Below are 21,086 nucleotides of genomic sequence, written 5' to 3'. Positions count from 1 at the left end.
GCAGCTCCAAATAATTTTGAGAAAAAGAGTAATTTCTGACAAATCAGTTCATAGATACAACTACCCATTGCAATTGTCACAGCAGTCAGATGATCTACATTGTAAATGATGTAGAGGATGGATTTCTTATTGTATGCATATTTCCCAAAAGATGAGTTTAAAAAAAAATTACAAAACTGAAATTTTTGTTAACTCGCTGGTAATACCGTATCCCATTTTTGGAAGGTTATCAGTATCAACTGATATGTTTCATAAGCTTGAAATAAAAGAGAGTATAGCTGTAAGTGCAAACACACTGAACCCAATTTTAACTTTTTTCTTGCTATGAAAGATCATTTTGTATGTAGAATAAAATGCTTTTAAGTAGGGTTTTTAAAAATCTGCTGAGCATTCCTAGGTATCACTGAACTCCATGGTTAAATTGTAAGTGCTCTAGGTCTCTGAAATTCAGGCCACTTTAATTTGGTGTCCAATAGTGAGTTTGAAAAGGCTATCCGTGGTAAAATAGTCAATTAGTGGCCCATCACTTATTATGGTTGGCACAGAGAAAAGCTGTTATCATTTTCAATGGAGCATACTGGTTCAATCATAAAGACAATTCATCAGGCTAAAACATAAAATGAAAGGCTTGGAGTGGCTCTGATACAAATCTCAAATATCACAATGTGAAGTTTTTTGTCTGATGAACTCATTTGAGGTTCACTTCCTTAGCAAGAACCTAATCAAAGAGTGGTGTACTTTCCTGTCACTACACGGGAGACTACTGAGTGTTGATTAAGAAGCTTACAGAGCTGTTATTCTGAAGCATTGCTGACTTCCATGGGCTGCCCTGAAACTTTGCAAAAATGGTGAGAGGGGAAGTGCGGTGAGATGAATGCACAAATGCACCAGACCTGTCTTCAAGTGGCTTTTGCTACATACTAACAAGTCTCCTTGTTTACAGTATATTTAAGCAATAAATTGCAAGTGATTCCTGCAGATCGATTAGCTGTAAAGAGCTAATCGTCCGTGCATAAGTAAATGTTGCCAGAAGAGCTGGCTGTAAATTCCCACAAAATGCCCTGTGTCAATGTTATTAATATGACAGACTGAAAATAGATTTTAAAATAAAGCCATAATGGTTTGGCCTCATTTTTTTTTCTTTTTTTTTTGTTTGTTTTTTGATGACCAAGTTCAGATGTGCATGTCTAAAACATTTCTCAAGACTGAAAGCACTGACATTAGTCATCCAGTTGGTTGGTTAGAGCTCTCTGTAGCCAAATTGCATCTTAGCAGAGACCCTACATGTCAGTAAGAGGAATCAGATGTACGTGGTGTGCTTCAGGGGCTGCAAAGAAATGCACTCTGCCACGTAGCAAATCATACCTCAGTAATGTAAACTTTAATGTAGTGCCTGAGATTCCATAGATAGGAAAAGCAATTCCAGTGTCATTAACTGAGGTTCAGAGAAATACCATGCTGTCAGGTATCATTCTGCTTCCACATATTGCTCTCTAGGAATATAAGTGAATATATACACACACGTACAATGTATACAGTATAAACAACATTTGCATTGTCTAGCACAGGATAAGCAGCAAAAAGCTTAGAGATTTCCAGTTTTAAAATGTGTGGATGACTTGATGCATATAACATGGTTATAGTTTAGCCACATGCATGTGCTTTGCTGACTCGGGTTTAATGGATGACAGGCTGAGCTGTATAAAAAGTGAACTTGATTTTTAAAATAATATTCCAAAAGCCTTAGACTGAGAAGGTACAGTGAAATAGTAACACTGTGGTAAGATATTTTTTTTTCTCCTCAGAAAAATAAAAACGGAGAAGGTCATTAATTCTTCCAGGTCACAGTTTAAATAGAAAACAGAAATCAGACTATAGTGATGACAAGTGATATTCTGTTTACTGAAGAAGACTTTTTAAGAGCAAAATGGAAGAAAACTTCTCTCTCCCTGAAACTACACGTGGACTTTGGTAACCTATCAATTTACCTCCTAGAATTTACTTTCTCATGTGCTAAAAAGGTCTAAATTATAACGGACAACTTTCTGACTTAGAGCTACAGTCTATCAAACTGCTAACTTCTATCATACAAGGTGAAGTGCTGCTTAAAGCCTGACCATGCTGGGCTGGCAATTTTCTGGTATGAAGTCTAGAAGCGTTACAGCAGTGTAACTGATTTTCTACCTTTATTCACATAATACACCTCAATAGTTTTAATACTTATATTTAGTGCAATTATTCAATCAAAGTTTGAATCAAAATTATTCAAATCAATTTTACATACCACTGTCTGAATATCGATACTGCATTCAGAATGCCTTGTTGGTTTGCTCTATGGCCAAGCTACCCCACCCGCCCTCACTCATAGAGTGCTGTCCTCATAAAACCTTCTGCATTACTTAACCACTGAACAGAATCGAATTCTTGTCCTTGTGTTTGTGTAGAGAAATTTGAATTTTGTTTTATTTTTGACTAAAATAGTCAAATAAATGATTACATTAGCAGTTTTGCTGGAAGAAAAGAGTAGTAGCAGGTTGGAGAGCACAGAGAGGAAAAAAGTGGCTGGAGACAGGAACATCTTTCCTGATCTCCTGAGGTTTTACAGCTAATTGTGCATCTACATTTAATGCCAGAGCAGAACTAAAACCTGAATACCCACTTGCAGCTCAGTGTTTAATCCCCTCAGCTGTGGTGCTGCTAGCACAAGCTGAAAACTCATCAGCACAGGGGAGCCTTTATTTGAGCACCTCCAAGCCTCGTGTCTGCTCTCAGTTCTTGCTTATCAGAAGCAGCAGAAGTTGTGATATTTCTCTGAGATCAAAAGGGCAGGTAGAGACATTACCAGAGAGACTCTATATATAGGCAGTCAAACCCTCCATAGGAAAAGAGTTTGATTTTTAAAAACCTAAACACTGCCTTGACTGCACACCAAAAGCAATGACCTGCTAAGCACTATTTCATTTCAGAGCATTGCTTATTATGAACACAAATAAGGCCAGCATTGAACAATTTTGAAAATCCAACTCCAAATTTATCCCTGATATATTTTAACTACCTCAGGAACAAATTTGGTCCTACAGAATATTTTTGCTTTACCTGTATGGTTGCTATCAGGACATCCACTAGCTCTTCTCTGACTCCAAATAGTACTCCCACACAGCATTAATTAATAGATATGGACGGCTCACACATTTTAAAAATCCAGTGGACCTCTCTGTAAATCCACATTCTTCTGGTAATCTCAGAAATGCAGCCATTATTCACACTGACAACAACGTATGAAAGCAGCTGTGAAAACCTGAGATAATAAGTCTGTAAGGTAGGAAGGTGTAGCTGAAACTTTTCAAGTAATTTACTGCTGATTTTATTGGCTTTGAATTTTTTTTCCAGGTTTATTCATATCATAAAATGTATTTTATTAGTTTGATTTGAAGTTAAGACATGGTGCATTACTTGGATAACTTCAGTCTCTGCTGAAGAAAGCCCCAAAGCCCCTAACTCCTCTACCACCAGAAACAGAAAATAATAGAAAAATATGTAACCTGTGAATGGACAGTTTCTGCAACACTCCCAAATAACATACAGATGTATAGAAATACACCATTCAAAAAGGAAACATTCCAATGTGCAAAAATCATGTGCTATAGGACTCTAGTACTTCTAAATTACCCAAGTGTGAGGAATAAGCAAAAGGTAGTATCTGTAATGTTTTCTGGATATATTTTAGTATTTAACATTTTGCTTTGTAGTTTGCCAGACTGCTCCAGGGTGGAAGGTCCAATATTGCAAACTGGTGCCCAGCACTCCGTGACACAAGTGTATTGTTTGCAACTTGTATGAGGGGCAATATAAGAAACCTTTTTATTTTTTTCCTGATTGTGTTCCAGCCAGACAAATGCAGACTTTCTTTAAAACACAACAGCCGTAATGAACAGCCTTCTGAAAGAAGAAAGAGTCAAAACATAATATCCCAGGCACAGGCTGATGCCAGGGGCTTCATCCTGCCCTGTGCTGGCTTTCCTGATCCATGCTACCAGAACAGATTGAAGGGGGATACCCACACATACTTGTGGGCAATTGTTGAGAGCATACGTCTGTTAAAGGTCAGCTGCATCTCAAAGCACATTTTGCAATGCTTGCTACACAGGAGTATGACAGCCTGAAAACGTATGAGTTTCCAAAGGCTGCTGGTACAGTAAAACCTTTGACAGCACCCACAGTCACTAGTGGTGTAGAAGGTTTGAGCAGTAAATTTGTAATGATAAAATCACGCATGGGCGAGACACAAAAGTTTCCTTAGCTCAATTAAGGCACACACTGTGTTTCATGGCTGCAGTCATCTGAAGAGTATGAGACAGAGGGTTTAAAGACCCCTGAACGTTAAGAAGCTGAATTCACTTCAGCATTTCAAGTCAATGGCTTTGAGAACTAAAACTGCAGAAGTAGATGGAAATAGCTTGTCTCACCAGGCTGTTGGTCTCGTTCCTTCCAGATTCACTGTTTCCATGTTTTTGTTGCCTATGTGTGGCAGGTATTTTACTTGCCTGGATGAATCAGCTGGAAAGGAGGAACATAGAGAAACCACCAAGGTTTCTGGAGAGCTGTTCAGGTTCAAATACATCGTGTTCAGTGTAACCATTTAGTAAATAGGGAAATAAGCATGGAAAATTTCAGGCTGAGAAAGACTTAGGGGCAGAAAGGCCCCATGAAGTGGGATTAAGCAAAGGCTATGAGAGCTGACTCACACAGTGCTTAGAATTACAAGATAGGTATCTTAATCAGAACAGCTAGTGCATTTTTACAATATCAATTCACTGCATTTTTTTCTGGATACCGTTTTCATGCGGTCATGCTGCATGCAAGTGAATTGCTCCCTAGCAATTTCTCAGCCTATTCCAATCAGATTTCAAATAGGAATAGAGGCTTTAAAGATAACATTTTCCTATATATTTCTTTAAATTGACCATAGGAAGAAGTGAGAAATCTTTAAGTACTTCTAGTAAGGGAAAGGCTGGAGTGAGCCCTCATATCTGATTAAATGTAACAGGATCCACATGGGAGCAAGACTATATAAACATCCCAGATAGGGAAACAACTTTCATCACATCTCATACCCTCATTGCCATAAAAACCAGCACAGCATAAGGCATGTCTTCCAGGAACCACTAAATTTCCTTGGTTTTGGTGCTCAGCAAGTGACTTGCCTGAAGGTGATTTTGTCTTCCTGCAGTGAGGTTAGAGTATGATTTAATCTCCTGGTAATCTTTTCTCAAGTGCCAAGTGATAGGGAGTGAGGAAGTGGCCTCAAGTTGCATCAGAGGAGGTTTAGACAGGATATTTGGAAGAATTTCTTCATGGAGACAGTGGTCAAGCACTGGAACGGGCTGCCCAGGAAAGCGGTGGAGTCCCCATCCCTGGAGGTATTGAAGAGATGGGTGGACGTGACAAGGTTTTGTGATGGGACCTGATCAGTCAGGTTGATGGTTGGACTTGATCTTGAAGGTCTTTTCCAACCCAGATGATTCTATAATGAAAGCTTGTCACCAAACATGGTGCCACAGTCCCCATGCCTTTTTTTCCCCTTGTTTTGGTCATTGTCTAAAATGGCTTATGTAAATCCACATTTAAGTCTGGGATACAGCCTTAAAGCCAGAAATCATACGGACTTAAATGAACATCTTGGCTGAAAACAAAGCTTTTCTAATTTGAACACTGCAGTTGAAGAGTACTTGTAGCATTTCACTTAAAGATATAACTATTCACAAAATTAAGAGGAAAAAAATGAAATCAATGCTTTTAGAGAAAACAGCGACATTTACAAGTGTCTAACCATATCTGTCAGGCTCTTTGCTGATGCTTTGGTACCCAACTTGTGCAACAGAAAATTCTTACCCCTCACTTTTCAGACAAAGCAGAGAAAGTTAACAGCTCTAAAAGCTTTCCTGCCTTCTCACAGCTCCAAATAAATGCAAAGATGACTCTTCTGACTCTTTCTGAGTAGCAGAGACTGAACCCGTGACTTCTGCAGTATTTTTACATTTCCAACAGGTGAGCAAGGTGCACAGGAGAGAAAGTGTGCTGATGGATGGTGCTGTAGTCTCTACAAAAAGGGAAAGAGCACTTTTCTTTTACTGTTTCTTTTGTTGTGAGATTGTTGGATATGAGGGAGGAAGGTTCAGGGACAGAATGGCTCCATGAACTGAGGTGAACCTAGATAACACCTCAGCAGCTTGTGAAGGTAAAGTCTTGCTCTTACTCTCATCTCTACCCCTCTCCAGCTCTGTAACACCTTGGGTCGGCTCAGGATCTCATGGGAATACTCCTCTAGCTCATTTAGCACCCACGAAAGGCAAAAACCCACCATAACTGCTGCCAGGAAAAAGGAGATAGCATTCTGCCATAATGAGTTGCATTGGCTCAGTGAAGGTTTCTGGCACACTCCATCAAGAAGAGGATGAGGCAGCGAGGAAGACGGGTGAAGAGGGAGAATGAATGAGAGGAGAAGATAGTGGCAACCCTGGCTCAGCTATTGCGGCACTTCAGACTTAGGTCAGAGAAACTATTTGTCACAATGTTAAGCTGGGGAGGTGATTACAAAACAAGTTTGTAAGGACATACCTATGCCAGAGATTAACATTTCCTACTGGGTACAAGAACTCCTGAATTTTCTAGCAAACGGGCAATACCATGGAGGGGGATGTAAGTGGAGTTTAGGCAGGATGGATGGGGTTTGCGAGTTTCTGCATTGAATAGACACTTTTCTTAAGATGAATCTCAACATTTCCCTTCCTTGTACCATCTCTTCGCAAATGTCAACTCAACAAAGAACAGGTTACTCCTCCTCCTTAGGGTGGGGTTGGAGACTTGGAATTCAAACAGGATGGAGTCATTTCTTGTAATTTTATCTCTAAAATAACAAATTACTTTACTTAGCACTTGCTAAAAAATTTTGTGCTTTCAGTTGTTAAAAATTAGCTTTTTCTTTTTCTCTTATGAGAAAAGCCTGCAAACAAAGGCCACTAATGAACAAAAAGGTGGTGTTCACCTATGAATAAAGATGGACTGAAAGATGCTCCAAAAAATGTTAAGTTTCCTGTTAACTCTCAGCAGAATCTTTGAAGAATACTCACATTCTTGTACAGCTGCTTTAACTAATCTGCCTCTGATCATTAGCAGCCAGACGATCCCTTCATTACACACATTCAGACGGTGACAGACAGATGCTAAAATGCTAACTGACCCCTAAGCAAGTACTCAGCTTTCTTCTGCTTTCATAATAATTATGCTTTCTAATGTAAAACTGTGCAACTGCTTCAAGATTAAAAATGTAAGGCCATCAAAACAGCCATTTAATCGACTAGTAAATTAAATCTCAGAAAAGACTCTATTGTTATGCCTGCTGTCATCATCACATTTAAATGTGGAAAATGTCTATTCTGAATCTGAGCTCCTGCAAAATGTCTGTTCTTCAAGAGTATTTTTGAATAATCTATGTAATAAGAATTTGCACATCTAATGACCATGTCTACTAGAAGATTGTAGGTAGCTATTTAAGCAGAATGTGTGAACCCTGAGACAAACTTTTCATAGAAATGCAAAACTACAATCCTTAAAATTTTGGAATTTTTTAATATTCCTCTCATCGTGTGTGTAAAGGCATTTCAGTGAGTGTAATCAGTTGAACGTGTAAATTGTATGGCTATTTGACCGTACGTGTTGGGGGTAAGGTCAAATTACTTACAGAGAAAAATTGCTTGTTTTCTGAATTTTTATTTTTTGTTTCTTTTCCATGAATAAAACCATTGCATACTGGCAAAACCACTCAAGGGAATTCTTTAAAATTAAAGCCGTTGATGTAAGTAAGGTTGCAGCATCTCTCCCCGTCTCATTTCACCACATCCAGTAGGGAACCTGTGGTGCAGCATCGAACACTCAGGTACTGGCCACAAGAGGAAGCACAGGACCCAGATCTGGTCTCCTCACATTCTATATATGATGCCCATGCCGTGTTTGCCATCTCTTCCAAGTAAAGGACACCAGACACTCAGCTAGAGCTAACCAGTGCAAAACAGAAAACTTGTCTGAAGTCTTGTTCCTCTGCATCACTTAAATGCTTGAGTCAGGACTACATAAAATATTTCTTGGCATGTTTTGAGTACATTTGTAGAAGTAAGCTGCCCAGCGTCAGGTCAGCAGTCTGGGCACAGGGGCAAGTGGCCCGTTCTGGTCAAATGTATGCTGTTGTATCCTATTAATCCCCCAAACAGGAGAGCTATTTCTGAAAAATACAAGTCTGCTCCAGTGCCTGGGACTGCTCTGACACGTTCACAGCTGGTACAGAGGTGTCCTGAAGATGCCTGCCTGCTTCATCTACTTGAAGGTTTACACAGTGCATTTTTTGCTGTGAAAATGCATAATGGATTAATTCTGATTTCTTGGGCAAACACTTTTACTCTATGTTATTATGCAGAAGCGAAGTAGCACAGTGACCTTCATTTCCCTGAATGACATTTTCAGAATATGGTAATTTTCTGATATTTTGCCATTGCGTGGTTTTTACACGTGCTCTGAGCATGTCTGTTAGAGAAAGTCTTTTGTAGACACACGTATCTATTTTCTAGAACCAAAATATGTTTAGTTTCTAGCTAGCCATCTCCTCATGTTACAGCAATTCTGTATAAAGAAAATTAAAACAGCAGATGTGTAGGAAGTCACGGGTAGGATAAAATCACTCCTGTTCTTAGTCATGGAAGCTAGTGGACAATTTGGTGGGACAAATGATCTTTAGGAGATGCCTTCTGTCCTTCAGCTCCAGGGGAAGTTTGAATCATTAACTTATCCCAGATGCTTAACTTTTAGACACACAAAGACAGATGAACTGCATTTTACTCTCCCAGCCTTCAATCTATGCATTTAAAATATGTTATTAAAATGTATAAAATGCCCCTTAACACCACAGGTCAAACACTTAAGTGGGTAGTTACCTAGGACTGTAATTAAGCAGAAAATTTTTTGAGGAATTCAACAAAGCAATGCAATTAAAGATGTGCCTAGATTCTTTTTAACTGACATGACATGTTCTCTGCTAGATCATAGCCAGAGCAGTGCAAACATAATCATGTATTCCTGTCTCCAGCTGTGGGGGTTTGCACAAAATAACAGCTGAGTCTCTCTTCAATTTGCTTCACAAAACCAAGCAGAACCAGACTAAAAGCACTGTAGAGACCAAGTCCTGTCCAATTCCTTCCTCTCTGATATTTTCCATTGTCAATACACAGATGCTATAAAAATAAATAAATAAATAAATCACATTTATCATTTATTATGTGGTTTTACAAGTTGAAATCCTTTTAAAATACCATTAGTCCACATTAATGTATGAAATTTCTTTTATCTTTTAAATTGTCTTGAAAACTTACCCATATAAGGTTTTGTGCCAGCCATAGAAGAAGCCTTTTCTGAGCCTTTCACTATGGTTGCAATATTGAAGTCAGTGATATGAACATGTCCTGCAATTACACGTAATAAAAACAGAAGTCAAAATAGCACATCATACAAACATTCCTTGCTTTATTCAGTGTTTAAGAGACAATAGAAATAAAATAAATTGTCAAATTAAACAAATTATTATTAAACATTGTTCATAGCTAGAAAAACTATAATGACAACAAAATGATGTCATGCTTCTTTTCTTGTGTTGTTCCCATTATTTGCTTGCATGCTGAACCTTATGTGTTGGTCACCCCTGAACCTCCTCCTGCTGTGAACAACAAGGACAGTAACTGTTTTTTCAGAGCAGTGATGTGCAGGAGCAGCACTGAATTTGCTGTAATGATGTGTGAAATCTCCCTCACCTTATCTCTAACTAGAGCTGTCCCTCACAATCTCATGTACTCGTGACACCTGTCTGCCATCACATCCACTTTGGGTTACAATCAGCCTGGCTTTTCACAGTCTCCTCAGGGCAAAAAGGGAGCTGAGAAGAAAAAGGGTATTTTTATAGTACAATAACTACAAAATTAGATTCATGGTAGCAGAACAGCATGTATGCAACAACAGCAGGTCCCAAAATGATCCCTCATTTGACAGCAGATTACTAGATGAAAGATACGTGACATAAGGCAGCCCGTGGACTTGCTGCCTGACTAGCAAGACAGCTGATTTAAACTCAGCTAATCAGGTTGGATAGCCCCAACCTGCCATCATTATTTTTTCCCTAGGGTAGTTTATGACAAGTGTAGGTTAAATTACTCCACCACAGTGAGGCAATAGTTGCTAATCCTGACTTGCCCTAAGCAGGTAAATAAATGCAAATCCAGCCTGAAAATGTATCTGCAGACTTTTAGCCTGATAAGTCTGCTGGTAGATTTTGCATCTTCTAAGGGCTAATTTCATTCTGTGGAGAGATGCAGACATTCACTTGGCAATGCCATTGTGGAAGGCGGAGTACAGAGAAAGGTGCTCCCTTCCTCAGCTTAACCATGTGCTCAGATCAACTCAGATCAGGATTAAGACATCTCGTCTTTAGCTAGAGTCGTGAATGACAGGTTCCTCTGTGTTTTTGTTCTTTTTGTTTGTTTGTTTTTCTGATCAGGATCTCAACCTCATTCAGTCCATAGCATGGAGCAGGCTTTGGGCATGATGCGGTTATTAAGTGAAGGAGGTTGTTATCATATTTGCTGCCAAAGTTGAAAAGAGTGTAACAAATGACTTGCTTTTGGTCCTGACACTGAACATTTCCCCAGTGCCTGACTGAGGAACAGCAATCTTAACAGACGATTATGCTGCTCTGACAGTCTAACGTAGATCCTGCTTGAAGTCTGCAGGAAATGTACATGCCAGCCTCTAAGAAGCCTGCAGTCACCCATGTGTGAACTGAAATTCACGGTCCCCTCATTTGGCCAGGTCTGAGCTGGTTTCGAAACTAAAAAATAAGAAGGCACATCTCACTGCCAAACTTAAACCAATTTCTTCAAATGGGAGACACAGTAGAAATTACTGATGAAGTGGTTTGCATGCTTTTTGCGGTTTTCTCAAAAACTTCTTACATTTTGTTGACACTTTCCTTCTAAGACACCCTTCCCAGAATACATTCACAGAAGGCAGGCAAAAACTGTGGGCAAACGTAAGCAATCACTCATAAAGGGTCGAGGGATTTGGGTTCCCATAACAAAAATTAGCGTGCACAGCCTGGCCTGCCCTCAGGTTTCAAAATGGCATTTCTCCTTCCTGGTGGCTGCAGTTCATGGCTGGTGAGGAACATGTCTGCAGATTATTCCTGCAGTAAAACACCACGGCAGAAAGCTTCTTGAAAAAGATAATTGAACCACACACAGCCACCCCACGGTAGCAATGTTTTAAGTAATTCCATGTGCATCATACAATGAAAAGCTATAAGGATCCCAGCAGTCTAATACTTTCTTTTCTCTCTCTCTCTCTTTTTTTTTCCTTTGACAGATAAACATGAAGTTCTGTCATTTAAATGACACCATTGTAAGTGATTCTCCCTATTAGAGTGCCAGCATGATAGCCTGTTGCAAAACACCTATCACATAATATCCGTTCAGACTGATCCAAACAGTTGATTTGCAATGAAAATTGCTTCTCCTGCAGTGCATTGTTTTCTATCCCTTTTATTAGATTTGTTTTCATTTAACAAAACCAAAATAGCACACACATGAGGTGTTATCTATGCCGGTTGATGTTTTTTGTAAAAAATGCCTTCTGCAGGGTAAGGGATAGGACCTACAGAGCTCCTCTGCATCCTGCTGCTGATACAGCAGCAATGCTCTGCTCCTGTGCTCATGGAACCACACAGCAAAACCACATCTATACCACTGCGGGAGTGGCCGCTGGAAAAAAAATCTACCTTTTTTCTTCCATGGCCCACGGGCTGCCTGCAGACAGCTTTTGCCTCAGTGGCTCAGAGGGCTGCTAATTTACTGTGGAGTACAAGCAAGGTGTCCTGAGGGCAGGTAGGTGGCTGTGCTGCCATGGGGACAGCAAACAGCACTTGGTGGGAGTTGGGGGAGGGAGAGAAGCTATGTCTGGGATGAAGCTGGAGCAGGGGCTGATGGGGAACAAACCCTGGGATGGAGCCAGAGCAGGGGGTGATGGGGAACATTCCCCCCCTACAGTGCAACCCTGCTGCAGTTTTGCTAGTGGAGGAGGGCTGGAGGGATGGTGAAGCAGAGTTCTGCCTGTCTGCACACAACTTTCAGTAGTTTCAACTTCTTTGAGCCCAGGGACTTGTATTTAAAATAATAATAATAATAATAATAATAATAATCACAATCATAATCATAATAATAATAATACATTACTATAATACATTATATTACATTTTATAATAATAATAATAAATAATAAATACATATTATTGTTATTGTTGTTATTATTATTATTATTATTATTATTATTATTGTTGTTGTTGTTGTTGTTATTCCTGATGTAAATATATCAGGTGACAAGAAGACCCCGGTTTTCTATAGGAGTCTTTCTAATCAGCCTCTAAGACATTTTTACTTTGACTGTTGCATGTAGGAAAGAGAAAGATAGCTATTGCTGCAGTAAATATGCTGCAATACTGGCTACTTCACACTGTTTCCAAGATTTCAGTTCATGGGAACATTTTCCCATCTGAGCTTCACATCTTTGTACTTGATCTCCATTTCTGGATATTATCTTGAACAATAAGCGACGACCAAACCCAAGCCCAGTACCCTCACTCTCTCCTCAGGTGTCAGGTACTGAACTGGGCAGTACGTCAGTACCACTTGGGTTTAGTTGTTAAGGGCTATAAAGACCAGGAGCACACAGCAGGTTCAGCAATACTGACTAAATTCAGATATCACAGGGGAAGAGCTCATTGCTTAATCTCCCTGACTGCATGACCCCTTTTGGTAATAAGAGGCTGTTGGAGAGAAAAGAAGACAAAAGACCACATTCTTCTGGTTCTCTGCAGAGTGGCTTGTATAAGATTTCATGTATATCAGCACATACATTCTAAGCAGAATATATATCGATGGCAGTTGTTTTAAGAATTGCATTCATCTAGAGGGAGAATTTGTAAGTTAATACCTTCAGCAGTGTGTGACTTTTTGAAGCTTTATACATGCATCTCAGAAGTGCCGAATGGCATATATACCTCACTTCTCCAAATCCCAATATCTGAGGCAAACAGCTACTCATTTTTGACTATTATTAAATTTTTATTAAATGAGAAAAAGTCATAATTACAGCTAAAACAAGTCCTTAAAGGTGGCTGAGGCTGGCTGACTAACATTTAGCAGAGAAAAAAGTACATGATTTCAAACCTTATTGAATTTCCCAGGGTAAGAAATTGAAGGGGTGAATGTGAGGGCAGAGAGAAAAAAATATCAGACTAGAGTTAATACTGCCAGCTCAATATGCATCAGAGCTGATGGCAAGTATCAGCATAGAAATGTTTTGGAGCAAATTCAGATCCAGTATGCCTTTAGAGGGTCAAACCCTATGAACTATTTAAAAAACATCTTTTTGGGTTCATCTATACCATGTACAAGAGCATCAGCTTGTATCCTGGTGAACTTGGCATGACTTGGCAGCCTGCCACTTATCATCAGGGAGACTGTTAGAAACCTGATGTTCCTGCTATAGGTGGGTTCAGAAAGGCTGTGTGTTTCAAAGGGATAGGCTGCTTAATGGCTTGTGTAGGCATGCAAAATTTTCTAATACATTTTCAAAGTGCAGATAGCTTCAGGTTAAAGAGTTATGCTCAGAACACTCTATTAATCAACATCAGAGCGTTAAATGATATAAAGTCCCTGAATATTGTCTGTGGATACTATGGGGATAAGCCCTACTGCAGACACACCAGGTACATCTTCAGTGGAGACTTTATGACTCCCAGACATCTTTATGCAGAGTCAATGTTGTCAGTTATGCTGTTCAGAAGTCAGCAGTCAGGGCTCAAAGTATTGAATTTATGTGTAGTTGTTTTTTTGTTTTGTTTTTTTTTTTTTTTCATCCTATTTCTGGTTTTAAGGCCAAGATTGCTTGTTGGCTGTATTTTTCAACCTTGCTGTTAACTTTCAAATGAGAGCTGAGAGTCTCATATAACCAAGGAAATAGAGTTTTAAGGAAAACTTTGATGATCATAAAATAATATAATCATATATAAAAAGGCACATAAAAATGCCAACTTGAGTCTGCCTTACTCCCTCATATGAGAAACGATTACTGAGTAAAATTATCACTATTAGAGATGCAAAAATCCAATCTATAAAAAGAGGTTGCATTTTTTTTAACATCATGAAGATGGAGAAAAAGGTAAATGTAAGCTATTATTAATCAAATTCTGCAATTTTAGAAGCAGGGGACAGTTTTTAGAAAGGAACATTTCAAAACAGATAAAAGAAAATTTTTCTTTCATGAAGGATGGTGAACTTCTAGAACTTGTTTCTCCATGTGGTTGGAGCAATAATAGCAGCAACTTCAAATAGGAAGTAGAAGAATGCATTAACAAAAGCCCATCCAGATTCTAACAGGAATATACAAAGACAAAAAAACTATTAAAAATGTGGATAATAGGGAGTGCTGAATCATTTGTTGACTAAAAGTGGCAAAGGGCACTCCCTGTGATGAGTATCTCCTTTTGCCGCTGTCTGTGACAGAATGCTGGCTGAGATCCTGTGTCTGATCCTACAGGGAATTCTTCCTTGGTAAGCCATGCAGGGACCTTACAGGGTTGTGTGAAATAATGCCTTGAAATGCTTGCTCAAGAGGACATAAAACCCTTGCAAATTTTCTGTAATTAGAGCATAACAATGGTGTGGTCACCCTGCACAATGTGAAACCTGGATGTCCAGAGCAGAGCTTTATGATTTCTGCAGGATGACCAGAAATGTTAATATCAATGATACTACCAAGTAGCTATAGAAATAGCAAGTAATCATCTCTGGAAAAAAAGACAATGTACTAATCTGGTTGCCACATCTTCTTTGCCTGTGTTTTAGCCATTCCATGTCTCTTCAGATAACATAATAGCTAATAGATCCTTAAGAGATTTTAAGGCATCTTTAATTTCTTTGACAATTCAAGAAAAATACAACATGGATGAGATTTGCCAGTGCTCAGTTCTAAACACTGTCATTTCAGACATATTGATCTAAACCATTAAAGTGAAAGGAGTAGTGGGGGAAGCAGAATACTGTTATTATGAGAATTCCGTAATGCTTTTCTGTGTACAACACAGTAATAATAGCTCTCCTGAACCACAAGCTAGTCCCTTCAGCTATCGTGGAATAACTGTTTCAGATGCATGTTAGCAGGACAGAGCACTACTACTAAATTCAGAGATTAGTGTTAGTTATAAGAGAGCTTTCTGAGATAGGAGATAGGCAAATAAAACAGAAGAGCTTTATAGGCAGCATTCGTTTCCTTAGTGAGGTCTAATTCTGATTTAGAGAGAGCACTGAAATGAAACACTACACTGCTCCTGCTCCAGCACACTGAAAACATTCCTAATCTCACTACTCAAGGAAGACTCTTCTATGAGGGAGTAAATCTCTGCAGGAGGTCATCTTGCTCGAGGGCAGGAAGGCTCTGCAGGAGGATCTGGATAGGCTGGACCGATGGGCTGAGGTCAACTGTATGAAGTTCAACAAGGCCAAGTGCTGGGTCCTGCACCTGGGGCGCAACAACCCCAAGCAGAGCTACAGGCTGGGAGATGAGTGGCTGGAAAGCTGCCTGGCCGAGAAGGACCTGGGAGTATTGGTTGATAGTCGGCTGAATATGAGCCAGCAGTGTGCTCAGGTGGCTCAGGTGGCCAAGAAGGCCAACAGCATCCTGGCCTGTATAAGAAGCAGTGTGGCCAGCAGGTCTAGGGAAGTGATTGTCCCCCTGTACTCGGCTCTGGTGAGGCCGCACCTCGAGTACTGTGTTCAGTTTTGGGTCCCTCGCTACAGGAAGGACATGGACGTGCTCGAGCGAGTCCAGAGAAGGGCGACCAAGCTGGTGAGGGGTCTGGAGAACAAGTCTTATGAGGAGCGGCTGAGGGAGCTGGGCTTGTTCAGCCTGGAGAAGAGGAGGCTCAGGGGCGACCTTATCGCTCTCTACAGTTACCTTAAAGGAGGCTGTAGAGAGGTGGGGGTTGGTCTGTTCTCCCACGTGCCTGGTGACAGGACGAGGGGGAATGGGCGAAAGTTGCGACAGGGGAGTTTTAGGTTGGATGTTAGGAAGTACTTCTTTACCGAAAGGGTTATTAAGCATTGGAACGGGCTGCCCAGGGAGGTGGTGGAGTCACCATCCCTGGAGGTCTTTAAAAGACGTTTAGATGTAGAGCTTAGCGATATGGTTTAGTGGAGTACTTAGTGTTAGGTCGGAGGTTGGACTCGATGATCTTGAGGTCTCTTCCAACCTAGAAATCTGTGTCTGTGTCTGTGTGTCTATCTTCTGGTAGGGGCTGAAACATTATTTTAAGCATCTGTTTTCCCAGTTCTCATATAGCATTACATGTCTTGTGATCATCAAACATTTATATCCATCGATGCAACAGAACATCTGCTCAGCAAAAATGTTGAGATGTGGCTTTGCTGAAAAGTATATGGGAAAATTCAGGCTTGGTCTGATAGAATGATTTTGAACAAGATGCATATATTTCATGCTTTTTGCTTTGAAGTTTAGATTAACCATTTTAATGGATTGAGAAAAATCTCCTGGTTTTACTACTTTCGTATTCCTGAGGTAGGTTTCCTAAGCCATACAGATAAACTGTAGAGCAACTGGTTTTAACAAACAGAAATATCTATGATCTTAGTGTAAGCTATGAAATTCAGTCAGCGTAATGTGATTCTGTGATTCTGTAATGGCTTGAAGATGTAAGGCAATGTGAAAGGACTTCAGCCAAAACAGGTTTCTTCAGTGAGGTCAAATAAATGTAATTTATTGAGACAAACTCTCAGTCCTAAATTTTGAGCATATCCAATTCCATAACACTTTTGGGTAAACACGGTTGTTTTATAAACTGTAAGAAAGAATGAAGAGTACAGTGAAGCATATAGGAAACTGTTATACCATCCTGGAGGCCACAGGCTAAAATAAAGTTCCTGTGCACCTGGTTAGACTTGTATTAGGTGAATGTGTTATGCTTCTTATACAACCTACCATATTTACGGTGCATATATTGAGCACATTTTCCTGTTAAGTGAAAGCTGATGGTTCCTTAAAAAAATATGCTATTGTGACATGTTGCAGTTTAATTGAAGCTTTTTTGGACTTCAGGGATAGGATTCATCTGGCTAAATGCGAATCTATGAGCTGGTTATCCACACAAAACTTCCTAAGTATTATTCACTGAAAAGAAATAGATGCTAGTGTTTAGTGCGAACATCCAAAATAGATCAGGTTTAATCAGATTTAAATCAGATTTAAGTGTGCCTACATCATTCTGTTATCTGTAAAAGAAGCCTAAGATGACTAGCATGGTACGGATGCCCGTCCTATTGGTGTCACATCATATAGTGAGTGCATGAACTCTTACCTAGGTTAGGAGAACTACATTTCCCAGTCACGTAACTTGTTTGTGAGCCGAGGATCTGTGAGCTGATTAATTGTGCCAACCAAGGCCTATCTACAAGCCAGGACAAGCACGGTTATTTCATCACTTGTCTGCAGGTGTGCTATGAGGGAGCAGCAGTATGCTGCTTTGCAAAAAAAGGGGCTATCCATCCCCAAATTTCCAAACTCTCTATAGATAACTTTGCTGATCATTTTATAGTCACCAAAAAAATGATTTTGCAGCATATTACTGACTCTGGTGTTGCTTCTTCTCTACAACACTTGAGCTCCCATAGGAAAACTCTTCCAAGAGGCTGATTTTATGCTGTAATTGACCTTGATGAGGGGCAAGGAGAGATAAGGGTAACAGTACTTCAAAGTCTGTCAATCAGAGATTTAACACTCTCAGTCATTTCATGTTGCCTTTGACATCTTTAATTCACCCAGGACTTAAAGACAAGAGATTTCTATTTCATGCTTATTTGCAGATATTTGTGTCTAGGGAACATTAACGCTTACGAGTCTGAAACACTGAATACCCAAAGTCCTAGATGGTTTAAAACTCAAATGTGATTTAGCTTTATTGGCTTCAATATTCCCAGGGACAAACTCCAGCTGTTTGCAATGTTACCTCTTTAATCAATTTTAACTTGTATACCCAGCAGCTCTGCAATAGATTTTGAAAAATAATGGTAACTTTGGCATCATTTCAAGTCTGTATTTTCTCAGAGATTAACTGTTCTTAATCAATTTCTGAGGTGTACAAAGCAAAACAAGGCTTTCCCACAGCAGCAAACACATCTTTTTTCCATATTGTCTTCCCCTTATATTTCTTTTCTAACTGATACAAGGTTAATGTTTTCTTTATTTTTATTTTCTCATGTCCTTGTTATGAATAGTTGCAAAAAGATGCATGACATTTTAGAAAAATGCTTCGTATATGTGTAAGGTTTACATTGAAAAAAAATAGTATTTCATACCACATATTCATACCCCACATTTTTAGCTTGAGATCATGGAATTAGTGTTTAAACTTCAAAGCTGATTACGTTGCCTAGTCATTTTTTGGCATCATTTGTGCCAAAACAATATATGGAACCTTCAAAATTTTACAGAGACTTTAGATGCACATTTCCAAATTCCATATTTAAATTCAGAAAAATAATTTCAGATACCTACATGAGAAATAATTTGTTATTTGAAATTTTCTAGCCCTTCAGGAGTTCAGAAGAAGAGAAAATAAACGCTTGGTACTGTTCTACTGGAAGGTCCCTGAACAGTGATTGCAGTGACTTACTTTAATCGTGTTATTAAAATATTAACTTTGTTTTGACAGATGTCCCTTGTGATCTCCAGTCATATTAAATTCCTTCATGTTCAGGTCTTTCAAGTGTCAGATCAGCATTTTTTTTTGTTTTCAATAGGAAGGGATATTACAAAAGACCCAAGATGGACAGAGGGACGTGCAGAGAACATCCAGATTTAGATTGGAATCCATCATCTCAGGCTGACTCACAAAGCATGAGCCACCATGTTACAGAGAGCTCACGAATTAGAGATATCTGAGAGAAAACAGTCAAAATTCACTTACCGTGCTCATCCAGTAGTATGTTGTCAGGTTTGATATCCCTGTAAAATAAGGACATGAATACGTCATATTTCATACCAAAAGAAGACCTGCAATTTTAAAGGTTTTCCCATCTGGTTATGTGGGCCAAGTCATTTAAATTATTATAAAACCAATGAAAACCATGTCATGCAAAAAGGCAAATGATTTTTATCTACATCTTTTTATTGGCCTGAAAAAACATGCATACTAAAGAGGCTTTCTAGCTTTCCATTTCATGTGGTTTTGTTTTCATATGGTTAGCATTGACATGGATTTGGTTTTCGAGATTATTACATTATTCTTTATAGCAGTCAGAACAATGAAATGGAAGATTTGCATCTTGGAGGTGCCTGATTGCCTCAGGGACTCTGCGTTTTACAGACCCAAGAAATCACTTAATTGGAAACATCAGTGATCTAACCTTTCTGTCATACCCCACTAATCTGCCATGCTCATGGACTTGATCACTCACATATTGTAGAGTCCAGCTAGCTATCTTATATTGCCTGGGTAGGTCTAGCAGATCCCCTTTTAGCCCTTGAATCCCCCCTTAGTTGTCTATAATGGCAGGTAGCATCTGGGGGAAGGAGTGGGTCTAAGGAAGGGTGGAGATCATGATGTGAAAAACATCAGCTTAACTCCGCAATTCTTGGCACAAGGAAAATGCATTGCCTTTGAGATCATCTCCTTCAGGATCATTTTAAGCTGACCTACATTCAGGCTGCTCTCAAAAAGGATGGAGACAGCTTTTCCCCACCACTGCTGGGAATTCACGCCCTCTTTCTTGGGCCAGAATTCCTCTTGGCATGGAGAAATTCTGGGGAAACCCGTCTCTTCCTTTTGCCAGCCTGACATGCTCCCTCATTTGGCTCATCCTGTGGCTTGGTGAGTGTGTTGTGGAGCTGGTACATGGCACTGCCTTCTCACTGCAGCTTGCACCTAATGCAATTTTGGAGCAGTGTTCTTGCTGTGGCACTGCCAGAAGGGGCGATGCATTGGTCCACCTTGAGCAAAATATTTAGCCCCTTTAGCTAATTTCTCCACTGATCTCAAAGGAGAAGGCACTGCAAACTGTCAAAATAATCCAACAAATGAGCCTGCAAATGAATTCCAAAGACTTCTTTCTAACTGTGTATCTTATTTTAGCCAAGGGATGACTTGATTATTCCAATTTAAACATTTCTCAGTAAAACCTCTCCTGACTGAAATATGTACTTATATATACTTAGACTTCACTAATAAGTTTTGTCCAGTGTTCCCATAAATGGAATAAAATGGACTCTGCACTTCTCACATGGGTAAAAATAATGGATTCACAGCCAGGTACATTAGGATCTTTCTGTGGCTTAATAATATCAGTGATATGTACAACATCACTTCAAACTGTTTTCCCCAACTTAAAGAAACAAACAAACAAAAAAAAAAATAGAATTGGAATGGTAAAATCACTAGTACTTCATTGAGAATAAAACTGAGGAAAAGGAGAAATTCAGCTTTAAGAGCTACTGTCATGTCTATAGGAATGCTGTTCCCAGGGATTGGTCATTACAAGCCCATGATTTTTCAATGTTTTTTTAAGAAGAGTTTGAACAATATGAATATGTGCTGTGGTTTTGCACCATAACATAGACTATATATTTTTATTGCCACCAGAAAAGACATTGACAAATCCACTTGACAACTGCATATAACACCAAATATATTCTACGTGCAGTTGTATCTGCAACATTCAGAAAGTTGAACAGTAAAATTAGATCAGTGCTTGTCTTTCTGTGACTAACTCAGGCAGTAGCTTATACTTGGTACAAATGCACACAGACCATAGAGCCTTTCCTACCTAAAGGATCTTTTCCACTACTGGTTTTGCTCATTTTGCTCTGAGGCAGGACTGTGGCTGGGGGCATGTACAGCAGGGTGTATCACCTTGCAGCGGCAACTT

The 21,086-nt window shown here is 39.4% G+C and overlaps 1 protein-coding gene across 1 annotated transcript in view; it reads right to left on the bottom strand.

The window, feature by feature from the left end:
* Window positions 1-21,086, bottom strand: part of STK32B (serine/threonine kinase 32B) — a 143,414-nt gene that overhangs the window by 36,916 nt on the left and 85,412 nt on the right. The window contains exons 4-5 of the mRNA XM_035547294.1: window positions 19,130-19,167; window positions 9,420-9,509 (exon numbers count right to left, since the gene is read on the bottom strand). Coding sequence (XP_035403187.1) covers window positions 9,420-9,509; window positions 19,130-19,167 — 128 coding nt within the window. The remainder of the gene's footprint in view (window positions 1-9,419; window positions 9,510-19,129; window positions 19,168-21,086) is intronic.

This window comes from Cygnus atratus, chromosome 4, assembly GCF_013377495.2.
Source record: "Cygnus atratus isolate AKBS03 ecotype Queensland, Australia chromosome 4, CAtr_DNAZoo_HiC_assembly, whole genome shotgun sequence".
In the NCBI taxonomy this organism is placed as follows: domain Eukaryota; kingdom Metazoa; phylum Chordata; class Aves; order Anseriformes; family Anatidae; genus Cygnus; species Cygnus atratus.
The sequence above is the reverse complement of the archived record's forward strand: the minus strand, read 5'-3'. Positions and strand labels throughout refer to the sequence as shown.